Source organism: Geospiza fortis, unplaced genomic scaffold (genome assembly GCF_000277835.1).
Source record: "Geospiza fortis unplaced genomic scaffold, GeoFor_1.0 scaffold162, whole genome shotgun sequence".
Classification (NCBI taxonomy): domain Eukaryota; kingdom Metazoa; phylum Chordata; class Aves; order Passeriformes; family Thraupidae; genus Geospiza; species Geospiza fortis.
The window spans coordinates 3,825,369-3,837,832 of record NW_005054316.1 but is presented as its reverse complement, the minus strand read 5'-3'; the positions used below and the strand labels follow the sequence as shown (position 1 = coordinate 3,837,832).

At 43.0% G+C, this 12,464-nt stretch overlaps 1 protein-coding gene across 5 annotated transcripts in view; it reads left to right on the top strand.

Moving 5' to 3' along the window:
* The window catches only part of NHSL1 (NHS like 1), a 143,393-nt gene that overhangs the window by 36,033 nt on the left and 94,896 nt on the right, over positions 1-12,464 (top strand). For 4 of the 5 annotated variants that reach the window (XM_031056262.1, XM_031056261.1, XM_031056260.1 and 1 more), the window contains exon 1: positions 5,506-6,256. The exons of the other annotated variant lie outside the window; for it this stretch is intronic. In XM_031056262.1, coding sequence (XP_030912122.1) covers positions 6,052-6,256 — 205 coding nt within the window. In that variant the 5' untranslated portion in view covers positions 5,506-6,051. Of the gene's footprint in view, positions 1-5,505; positions 6,257-12,464 lie in introns of those variants that run through there. 5 annotated transcript variants of the gene reach the window in all.

The window sequence follows — 12,464 nt, the reverse complement described above, 5'->3', positions numbered from 1 at the left end:
GTCCGGGCACCGGCTGCCCGCCTCCGGCCGGGCTCGGTCCCGGCTGCTGGGCGGGAGGGCTGCCCGTGAAGCACCCAAATGTTTGCACATTGCCCGAAGTCACCAAAGCCCCGTTATTTTCGTCCCCTTAAGCTGTACGACAGCACCAAACCTCACGAAGGAAAAGCTCATCCGTATGTAGGCAAGGCTGAAACTTAACGCAGATCAAGCCCTTTCCTTCCAATCCCTCAGAATATCATAGAATTGTTTAAGTTGGAAAGGAACTCTAAGATCATTGGGTCCAACTGTTGGCCCAGCACTGCCATGCCCACCACTGAACCATGTGTCCGGGTGTCACACCGCCAGGTCTTTAAAGGCCTTAAGGGTATCTATCCATCACACTCTTACCTAGCAGAGCTCAGTGCTTGAAACTGCTCCTGCCCTCAGTAATTGCCCTACTCCTTGCATACTTGCAAGCATATTTTCTATGAAATTTGGGGTTTGCATCAGTTCTGGAATTAAGCTGATGAAGAAAGACAAAAGCTTGTGAATGCATTTGTATACAGCTGAAGCAGGTGGGTGTCTCTATGGGCAATTAACTTGCCCGCTCTTTTGGCATCAAAGTATTTTAGAGAAGAACAGTATTTTTTTCTGGGCAATTCTGGCATTGGGTCCACCCCTCTTACAAATATCTTTTTGGCTGACAACCAGCTTGTACTGTTCATGTTCCTTGCTCGATTTCTCTCTCTCTTTCTCTCAGTAAGAGCCATCATTATCCCTACATACAGCTGCTGTTGAGGGGAGAACCAGCTCCAGGTTAGCCTAGCACTTTAAGGAAACTGTACCCCTGGTTTTGCAGAATTTCCCTATCAAAGCAAGTGCAGCTGTTGAATCAGAGAAAACATTGCCTTGATGCAGTGAATCCTTCTGGAACAAAGAAGCTGAAAGGAGGAAGAGAGACTGGTGGCAGGTACATCATACTGACCTGTCCAAAAGCTGGTTTATTCTCTGTAGGATAAAATAGTTGTCTGCAGTCTGATTTCTTTTTTTTTTCTTTTGTTTTCGCTGTGGATCTAATAAAGTTGGAAATGCAGATGGGCTGCTTCAAAGCAGTCCTACAGTATAAAACTCCCTCCTCCTTTAGTTTGGATATGGTGTATTTCTTTTTAAATTGAAAAAAAAAAACCAACCACAAAACCAAAAGGGCACAAACAGAAAGGAAGTTTTTCTTTATAATTAGGGCATTCAAAGGTTCTGTAAGGGTTGTGATAGAAACAATTAATAGGCATTGCTTTTGTGTGAAACAGGGCCTACTTAAGTAGGTCGCAAGGCTGGTAGCCAGGAGACCTACTTTCTTTTCTTAGCTTTGCTGCTTATCCATTCTGTGATCTTAGGCAAGTAATTTCTTTTTTATTCCTTTATTTCTTTACTATTTTTCCCCCTCGCAGGTCCATTCACACTGGGAGGGTAAGAGTTTCTCACTTATGTGCCCTGCACATAAAAAGGGACACAACCTTAACTGGAAGTTTGAGGCCCTCTTATACCAGAATGCTCTCCGTGGCTGCTTTGCTGTAAATAATCATGCAGGAATATGGATTACTTTGTGGGTTTGCTATGTCAGCATTTCATAGGGTACCTGTAAAAGAACAGGCACGTTGTAGATAAAGACTTCTAACGGAGGTCAGGTTGACAAAGTTTCAAAACTGACTGAAATTCCCACACATCTGCCTGGAGATGATGAGTGCACTGGGGAGGTGACCTTATGCAGCTGATCTGGTGGTGTTGGGGTGGTTTCTGGGATGGAGGTGTTTCCAGGGCTGCTGAAGCACCCCTCCCCTTTGGCTGGCTGCAGCAATATCTTTGTAAGGATGGGATGAGACTGCAGGGAAGGTGTTTTCAATGGCTTTTTGCCGGTGCTTAATCCAAATGCCTTTATGACTGGCTGATGATGATGAGTTGTTATCACCTGAAGGAAAACACCCAGGAAGCCTGAGAGGAGTCCTCTCAGCTGTTGGAGCATGAGCTGTCCCAGCAAGCTGTGATTGTGAATCATCCATGTTGCTGTCTCATGGAGTCATGAGAAATGATAGATTAGGAAATGTAGGAATTAAATTAACATACAGATTATGCCAAAAGCAAAAAAAACGGAGCATGTCTGTGGTGTTTTGGGGTTTTTGTCTTTTTGCTTTGTTGATTTTTTACACTGATCCAAAACCTTTGCTGTGAAACTTTTCTTTTGCTGTTTTGTCTGGCATTAGGAGAACACAGTGGCTGTGGACTATGTACATGTGTTTGCTTAACAACGTTAAGAGAATTCTTAGACCATCAGATTGTGATTCATGGTAAAAATCCTGATGGTATGTGAGACTATGGTCTTGTTCACTTCTAAAAAGAAATACATAAAAAAGAGCAGAGGAAGGAACAAGTTTAGCTTTCTACTTCAAGCCCTGTGTTTCTTCTTCTGTGAGACCTTCATGTTTTTTATTGAGATGGATTTGTATTTAAAAAATGTACCAAAAAGAATGCCTTAACCTTTACATACATAACCTGGAAAATATGAAGCCTATATACTTGTATGACGTCTTCATAAGGGAGAAAATAGGTTGGAAAATTGGCTTAGCTTATTAGAAATGTACTTGTCTCTTTCATATGGCTTTGTAGAGTGTTTTAAGTAATTAAATTTAAGCCTCTACAGTGTTTCAGATGCTAAAATTTCACAGAATCACCGGGTTGAAAGAGACCTTAAAGATCACCAAGCCCAACCCATGCCCTAACAGCTCAACTAAAACCTGGCCCTGAGTGCCACACCCAGTCTTGTTTTCAAACACATCCAGGGAGGATGACTCCACCACCTCCCCGGGCAGACAATTCCAGTACTTTATCACTCTTTCTGTGAATTTTTTTTTCCTAATATACAACGTATATTTCCCTTGGCCCAGCTTCAGACTGTGTCCTCTGGGTCTGTCAGCTGCTGCCTGGAGGAAGTGACCAACCCCCACGTGGCTACAGCCACCCTTCTGGAACTTGTAGAGAGTGACACGGTCACCCCTGCGTCTCTTTTTCTGCAGGCTAAACACCCCCAGCTCCCTCAGTCCCTCCTCACAGGGCTTGTGTTCCAAGCCCCTCACCAGCCTTGCTGCTCTCCTCTGGATGGATTTCCAACTCCGTGGCCTTGTATTTGGCTAGTGATTAAAGAATATCTTAACTTTAAACAGTTACTCGACATGTATTGTTTATCAAATGGTAATTCCTGTTTTCTCTTGATCTTGGGAAATTTTTGATCCACACGTATAACGCTGTATGCTGATATTAGGCTTGTCACCTAGAAAGAAGAGTGGTAGTGACAGTGTTGAAGTGTATAGCAATGGATCTTTTCCTGCAATGAAATCGAATGATACCAAACTCTGAGCAAAGCATTGCACTACTCTGTGTACAGTAACAATGGAAATGTTATGGTCAGTCACGGTGCTTTTGCTCTTGCATCACCAAGTTGTGACTCAGCACCGTGTTAAAAAGGCAGAAGTACAGACAGGTCAGGAAAATTCCTGAAATTAAATTGCTGCCTAGATTCTGGGCAGGCCTCTGGGATTTACCCTGGCATTTTGGGTTAACCTGAAAGGGTTTCCTTCTTGTTGGTTCCTCTGATCTTCTGTTTTTAAGTAGTACAGTAGAACAGAGATGACTGTGATTCTGCAGTTCCTACCAGGGTTTTTATACATCTGGCTCTGTATAATTTAGCCAGTAATAGCTGTGGTAGTTTACCGTTCTCTGTACTTTTCAGTACTGGCAATTCCAAATGTTTGCTTTCTGTCAAAAGAACTAAGTTGACTTTAAGCATGGTCTTTGATTTTTTTTTATTTTTGTATTAAATCCTGCCTATTTGTACACGAGCTGCTCCAAAAGGGATATTTCAGTGCTTGGGTCTCTAGGGGTACCTCACTCCACATTCTCAAGTCTTCTTGTAAGCAAAAGGAAGCAAAACAAAGGAAACCTCCCAACCCCACACAGCTCTCTTGTCTCATCAGGGGTGGGGAGTGGTGTCTGTGAACAAAGACAAAAAAGCCCCAACTAAAAGCACAGTGAGAAAAGCGAGTGTTAGCAGTGTGTTAGCTCCCACTCACACTCAGCACACACTCAGCGTGCACTCCCCCCCTTCAGCCCCACTACAGCACCGCTGGCTTTGGGAAGTGGTGGGAGACCTGTGTATGTACATATGCATTGCCTTGTTGGAGTGAGGTCAGTTTAAATGCAGCCTATTAAATTATTTACAGAAGACAGTTGGCCGACCCATTGTGCTGTGTTAGTGGGAGCCAAAGGTCACTTTGGTGTGCCTGCTTAATTCATAGGGTAATCTGATACAGTACTTAGCTTTTTGCCTCCCAGTCAGTGGGTTAAACCTTATCCTCTTATTATGAGTCAGAGAGCCATAAGTTTCAGAAAAAGCCAGAGCCTTTGTTTTTAATGGTTTTGAAGAGGCTGTGCAGCAGAATCCAGAGGGCTGCGGTAGCATCTGCCAAGGGGTTGGGGCGTGTTCTGCAATAGTGTAAATCTGACAGGCAGCTCGGGAGCCCGAACGCTTCACCTGTCTTTTCTTACGATCCTTGTCCTTTTGATAACATCATCTGCAGCCGTTAGGACGTTAAGACATTAATGTTTGTTCTTCAGATAAAGGGTTTGGTTTTGTGTTCTTTTTCCTCTTCGCCCCCCCTTCTCCCCCAGATTCTTCACTACCACCATCTCCTTGAGGATTCACTGAGCTGACCTTACCGGCTATCTCTCACATCCAACTATGTTTTTTTTTTTTTTTTTTTATTGCAAGATAGAAACTTGTGTTTGTTTGTTTGGTTTCTGGGGTTTTTTTGGTCAACTTTTGTCTTGGTGACAATTCCAGCAAAACCCTTGGGTATTGGGGTGCCTTGGTATAACCAACTCCTGTCTCCTTTAAAATGCTCCCTTTGCCCCTCCATCTTGCAGGCCTATTCCCTTCTGGGAGCAGCCCTGGTATTGGCATGCAGGGCAAGCACTGCAGCTTTCAGTAGTGCCTGACTTTTTAAAACTTTCACTGTGGAGTGCTTTTCCTAGCTGCTGGTTTAAAGAGAAGGCAGCAGAATGTAATAGCTGGGAGCAAAACCTGCTTTAGGAGCTGTAGTGACCCCAGTGAGAGCCTGATCACTAAATATCTGCTCAGATTTTGTTTATGTCTATGCACTTTTATTTAGTTTCTTTTCAAATATGCCACCAGTTACGGGGGCACTAACATTTTCAGCACACTGTTCAGGATGCTTTTGGTGTGGAAAAGCTCCATGATTTTATTTTCCTCCTCTCCAACTCCGCAGAGGTGTGCAAGAGTTTTCCTATTTCTGCACGCAGAGTTCAGAAGTTTGTGCTGCCGCTGAGCTGGCTGAGGAAAGGAGGAGTTTTGCTTTTAGGAGAGCGAGCCTATCATATTTCACTCTAATCCTAAGCGATAGCCACGCAGTCGGTTTTATTGTTAGAAGAGCCTTCCTGGAGCTCCTTCAGCAGGCTTTTCTCTAAGAGAGCAGGGCAGCCGGAATGAGGCGGCAGAAGTGCAGCCGCTTTATTGTCCCTCGTGAGCAGTGCCATGCCAAGGCGTGATCCCTGCCTGCTCTTCCTCCTCGTGGGCTGCTCCTGATGAGCCAGAAGAGGACTGAATTGCCTGCACGCTCCTGGGCAGCGATGCCAGGGAGAAGAATGGAGCTACAGTTTTTGCTGTTGAGTGGAGAATGGGGGAAACACTTGCCTCGGTGCTATGCTCTGCTCAGCCCTTACATGTTCGGCTGAGCTGCTGCAAGGTGCCACTTTCTGCTTCTTTTCTCCCCTTTGTTTTCTTTGGCAGCTCCCTAAGTGCTGTATCAAAACAGCTTCGGGGGAGCTGCGCTGGCACAGCCACCTACGTCCATACTGGTGCTGGTCTAAAGGCAGCGAGGAGAAACCTGGACTGAAGTCGGATTGAGTTTGTTCAGCCTCCCGCGAAAACCGCTGAGAAAGGGGACGGGAACATTTTCAGAGAGGTCTCTTTGGAACTGACGCCAGTGGCTGGCTTGAAAGAAAATGAAAAAGGAGTGTGTTTCGAGATCTTTCAAACTCAAACAAAACCCAGGCTCCCTCTCGCGTGCTGTCAGCTGGATAAATTTCTCGTCCTTGTCAAGGCAGACAAAGAGATTGTTTCGCAGCGATGGGGAACTCTCCTCCATGTGCGTGCAGCAGGTAGACGAGGACGACGAGACCTGGACATACCGGAGCCAGCAGAGGAAAGGTGATTTGCTTTCTCTTTAACCCTTGCGATTGCTGCTGAAGTGCCAGCCCCGCTCCATGCGGCTCTGTCCAGCTGCTCGCGTCCCACCGCGGGCCAGGAGCCGCAGGGGGGGGGGGGGAAGAGGAGGGCAGCACAAAAGCTGAGGTGCAGAACAGCCTTGCCAAGTTTATTGGCGGGTTAAATCTGTGAAAGCTTATAGTAATTAACAGGAAAAAGCTTTAATTTTCCATCTGGGTACTGACTGTGTGGGATATAGGTAAGTTTTGTTTATGCTTCTTGTAGCCACTAGTCATTGGTGCCAGAGTCTTAGGGCAGGTGCAGCTAGAATCTCTCTTCAAAATGTGGAACCGAAAGCTATTTTAAGACTCCGCTTCTAAACGTCTGGGTGGCTTTTCCTGGATGACTGCCTCAGGGTCCTGCTGGGAAAAATTTAAGCGTATTTTGTTTTATGAGGGCAGACTGAGAAGAGGTCCCAGATGCAAAATAAAAGAGATGATGAGAAAGTGATGGGAATTGCTCCACAGAGAGGAGGGACATCTAGGATACGAGATAAGCAGCTTGGACTGAACCCTTAAAATGTTCAGACCTGGACTTCTAAAAAGACTTTTATTTTGTTGTGTTCTGTTTTGAATGAAGTTTGTCAGGTCACTAAGTAAACAATTACCTCATATTTGCCATAAATCAAAACAAATTTCAGAAGTTTGCTCACATATGAGTTGGTGAGCAGGACCAGCATTTGGATGGCAGGCAGTGGAGCATGTGTGCACGCAAGGTTGAAAATACTCAGTAAAGTGAATGATTTGGTTGTAATTTCTCTAGTGCTGCCAGAGCAGTAGTTTGTTAATAGAAAGTGTAAGGTTGATTCTGTTGTGCTGTAAGGTCACTTTTGTAAAAGCAAGCAGGCTCTAGAAGGGCATTTGATCTTCAAAGGGCCTTTTATTTCTTTTCATTTCTCGGAGCAGTTAATAGCTGTTTGACCAGAATTTCACTTCCGTGTCAGAACAGATTGTGGCTTTAGTAAATGCTTTGTATGCAGGAACGCAGGATGTATATGTGTGTGCTTTGCTCCTTGCATGCTAGGGCACAACTTTAATCTGTGCTTTGAAGATTGTTTTTTAACCTGCTTTGCTGCTGAAAAATTTCTAAAAAGGGAGTTTGCGTTTGCAACCAGTGATTTTTACTTTTGACTGTGGGTGTATTGATATTGTACAGCGGTGCCAGATTAGCTTCTAATGCCTGTGGGATGGGATCTTGCATGGATCAGAAGAACCATTGAGCCCTGCTGCTGGCTTCTATGTAACTTCCATAAAGTTTCTTGTGCTGCCTTCCTTAGCCTGCGCTCACGCTGCAGGCAGAGATGGGAAAGGAAGCTTTGCTGATGGATTAATGGTGTATTAATTTTTCTGAGTGATTTACATAAAGAACCCATTGTACCGACTGGAGGGGGAGGGAGAATTCCTCCTGTAATTGGGCAGCAAGCTATGAAAGCCTCCCTGCCTGCCTATAGAGGAGATGACAATACGTCATTTTGGAAGGGAAGGTGTGGGGAGATGTAGATTATGCAGGGTTTATTTCCTCTTTGCAGGGAACAATTTGACTCAACCTGTAAAATCGGCCTGGATCATAAATCTAACTGCGCATTTCTATCTGACCAGGATCCTCTGCCAGACTGACAGGGATTGCCAGGGCTGAAGGGAGTGTGGGGTTATGTATTTGGGCAGGAGAAACTTGTCACAGCTGCAAGTCTTTCACCCTGGGCTGCGAGTCAGGCTTGCACGGTGTTTGGAAGAGTTTGAGAATCCATACCTGGCAGAGTGCTCGTCTTAGGTTTGTGTTCAAAGGCAAAACCGTGTGTGATAAATGGCCACTTGTGTTCTTGAATTAATTTGTTCCACTGCTCCGTTGCATTACTGCTTGCCAGCCTTTGCAAAACTGAGGGCTCAAAACCATATTGTCTTTGGTGCTCAAATTAACTACATTACTAAATTAACACAAGCTAGAAAGAAATGAGAGGCACAGCAGACATAGCAAGTGTTATATAGAAAACCAGAGTATTTTAAGCTAGATGAAATTTTAATAGTTTTTCACCTATCAGAATAGTTTTCCCTCCAGTTCTTGCTCAGGTAAATTGGTAAAAAACGTAAGTCTGACAAATCACAGCCTCTCCATCTCCTAACTGTACGTGTAAAGACAGGAGTGTTAATAACAGAAGCTGGAAATGACAGAATTGTTGTTCTTTCTGAGCTGTTTCTCTTCCTGTCTTTTTAAACCTCTTCTTTTGCCGCTCCATTGCTCCTCCAGGCTCGGGTTGCATTCCCACGAGGCTGCTGGGTGACAGGCACAAGGCAGCATGTGTTGCGTGGTATTTCACCAGCAAAGTGGCTAATCTGCCTTGGCTGCAAACCCGAGCTCGCACACAGTAGCGAGCACAGAGATTGGCTGGATTTGTCAGTTTGAAATGAGCACCAAGAACAGAAGTAAACGGGAACTGCAAACCTGGGGCACTCCCCGGTGTCCTGCAGGGCTGATCCCAGCGCACCTGGAAGTCAGGGGCTGCTGCTTCTTTTTTCGTTTTAAAATGTACACAGTAATGCAGAGTGTTTTGGAGCTGGTAGCACCAATCTGACTTCGCATTTGATAAAGCTCTAGTAGAAGAGATGGTAAAAGTTGACAGTAAAATAAAGGTTTGGTTTTTGAAGCATTTTTTGCTCAGCCCTCTTCCTCCTGAGTTAGCTGGAGGCCCTTTGAAATGAGGGCACACTGTAACTCCCATGTTTCTTCTTTAATCAGAGGTTTTAGTTCACGTTTTACTTTCTGGGGGAGCGCGTATTTTCAGACTGGAGCCCAGAGCATTTTTTTCCTTTAAAAAACACTTCATTGGAAAAAGACTGAGAGGAGTATTCTTTGAAATGAAAGTGCATGTGTTGCAAAGGATTTCTGATGGTTGGAAGAATGGGACAGTGGTTCATGTGTGCTTGTGCTGTTTATCACAAGTACAACATAGCAAGTAACTCTGAATAGAGATAACACATGAGTTAGTTCATGGCACAGGCTTCACCATATTTACTTTAATTTTTTTGGAAAGGAAATGAGTCACATGGCAGAATCAAAACAACTTAACTGAGTTTTTCTGGCCAGGTGCTGGAGAAACACAACTATCAATCAGGTCTGGCCACAGGTGACAATGCATCAGAAGAAGCTCTTACACAAAGAGGTTTTCCAAGCTCTCCCCAGCTCCTGTCCCTGTTTATTGCTCTGATGTTTTACCCACTCCCTCCATTTTACTGCAGGTTATATTACCTGGAAAATTTATTTAGAGTCATTAGAGAAACCTTGTTTCTCAGGTAACTGCTGTATTTTAATGACTGATTAAACCCAGTTCAGAAGGTGGCAGCCACTGGCTTTCTGCTGTTTGCTGGCCAACTCTCAGTCTTTAATACAAAATGTGTGAAATGCCCATTTTTTTCCTTGCAAAACCAGTCTAAATGAGAATTTGTTTTAATGGCAAAGAAGTTTAAATTCACAAATCTTTATGGGCTGAGCCTTTTGTGTCCTTGCAGTGTGTCTGATGGAAGCAATCCTAACATCCTGATGACAGCTCTGACCAAAGCTGTCAGTTAAGTTGCTAATGACTTATCATGGTCTGAGAACATCACACTTATCAAGGGGTCAGATTTCCATAAACTGAACAATTACTGAATTGTCACAGTAGCAGTTTGTAGCATAATGCTGCCTCATTATGTCAGTGTCATGATAAAAATGATGCCCTTTAGTTATGCCTGTACTACCTGTGGTTGGTTAAATTTGCATCATATAAGTTTAATACTATCAGATGAGTTTTTTCTCGTGTTCCAGAGGCAGAGTTGAGACTCAAGACCTTTTGGTTTTTGGAGCTTGTATTTTCAGTGTTTCCTGTAGAAACTCAGGCTAGAGATAGGCAACTCCTGATCTCACCTAACTGCAGCACCAGATTATCACCCCAGTCTTCTGTACAAATAATTTTTAAATTGTAGGTTTCTAAGTCAAGAATATAGTTTACAAGGGGGTTTCAGGAACAGACAAGTAATCACATTTTTTTAGTAATGAGATGCAAGAGTACCAATAACTATTAAGGTTTCTATAAACAAGATTACCAAATCCAGACTTCTTGTTGCTATTCCAATATAAAATCATTTTATTGGGTTTTTTCCCTGTATGTTATTACACAAGATCTTGTGTTCAAAGTGGGAAAAAGTCATGCCAGTTACTACATAGATAAAGGCCTATAAACCCAAAGGGAGCTGTTAGCATTTGCAGAAGTCATAACATGTGATGGATGGTAGTGTTGGGGCATGTGTGTCTGTGAAAAGGATTCTTGAAGCTGGGACAAGTCCATAAATAATCATTTATGGAAACCTCAAAAAGCATTTGTGTAAGAGGCTGGAGTAAGACCAAAACAAATATTATATTAAATATATATACCTTTTTGTGAAAGGCTTTTTGGGTTGTGGGTTTTGTTTGTTTTTGTTTTGTATGTTTTCTGGGGGGATTTTTTTTGTTTAAAAAAAAAAATAAATTAATGTTTATTTAGTAAGTATAAGGATACATATGCAAATATAAATGTTTGAAAGGAAAAATAATGAGAGACTTGATATAAAAGTCCATTTTCTGTCTTCTACTACCTTTTACATGTTATAGGTTTGGTGTGCAAAGATAAAATTGGATATAGTTCTATGCATTTGTAACATTTGGTCAAGTTTATATCAAATTTTTGTGGTTGAACTGTTGGATGTGCTTTTATGGAAACACAGCTGGGAGCAGAGGTACTACTTCAATTACTGATGTATGTACAATTTGTCTTAACATATTTTATCATGGCACAGCAGAGGGTTCTGTAAAGCTTTCATGATATACAGTGGCAAACAAAAGTTTTCATGCTGGTAAAACAGCTGGGGACAGTCACAAGTTCTGTATTTAACTATAACTTAAGTACCAACTTTTGTGTGCTTGTACATACAGAAAAATTTAGTCAAAACTTTGCTGTGTTCCTATGTCTTCTGGCAAATATTGCCGCAGATGGGAATCTGAAAATGGGTTTGCTAAGCAAAAAATTGTAACCTACTGAAACAAGTTTAAATAAGAAATGCTGGTATCACAGAATATCTACATTGATATCACAGAACCTTTTGTTTAAACCCACATCTCTACTTCTGCTTTATCAAAAAAATTATGGATCCAGACATGGTTATTTATTTATTCTATGAAATCCTTGCCAAATTCCAATTCTTTGCTATTTTGAAAGTACAAATATCTTTTATTTAAAAAACAATATAATTTTTTATTTGATCAAAAGTGTTCTAAGTAAAAATAGAAATGAAAAAAAAAATTCTATAATTGTATAAAACTTGCTGCAGTCCTTCCTTTTTTCCCGGCTGCTATCCCAGCACGTCTGTGCCTCTCCAGGAAGTAGTGGCAGGAGAACAGCAGTCAGTGCTAAAGGACATTTCCCAGTGGGTTTTTTTTATGAAGAGTTGTAGCTGGTTTCACTGCCTACTCCAAGAGCCATAACTAATGGAAGCTAACTATGTTGAAGAGTCTTAATCTCTCAGGGGATTGTGGAATGTTTTTCGTTAGGATGGAGGAGCTGAAGGGAAGAACAGGCTTGTGTGGTGTTGCTGAATCCGTGTTTTGAGCCGCTGTGTCAGAAGCGTGCTTTTCTCAGGCAGATGGGAAGTTAACCCCTGGTGCTTGAGAGCTCCAGGGGCAGATCCCAGTTCCTCTGGGCAGCACTGTGCTGCTGTCAGGTGAGACCCTGACTGTGCTTGCCTTCACTTGGACACCTTGAATTTCAGGTGCAGAGTAGCTCCAGCCAGAGTTCTCTTGGCTGGTTGCCCTGTAGAAGACCACAGTGGTGGGAAACACAAACGAATGGAGCAGCACCTGACTTAACCCTGTGTTTCCAAAGTTACAGGGGCACTGCAACCCAATTTGTCCCACAGTTTCTGTGCTGTTTGGATTAGCAGGCTCGCTGGTGCAGCCCCCCTTGTCTTGCTTCTTTGTGGCCATGATGAAACACACGAGGTGCTGTGGTTTTCCTTCTGAGACTGTACTGCTTTGAAAGGTTTCCAGTTTTACTTCATGATATATAAACTTCTCTATGCTTTTATACGCTTTGTACACTTTCTCTTGTTCCCAGGGTACCCTCTAATGTCCAGCTTATCCTTAGGCT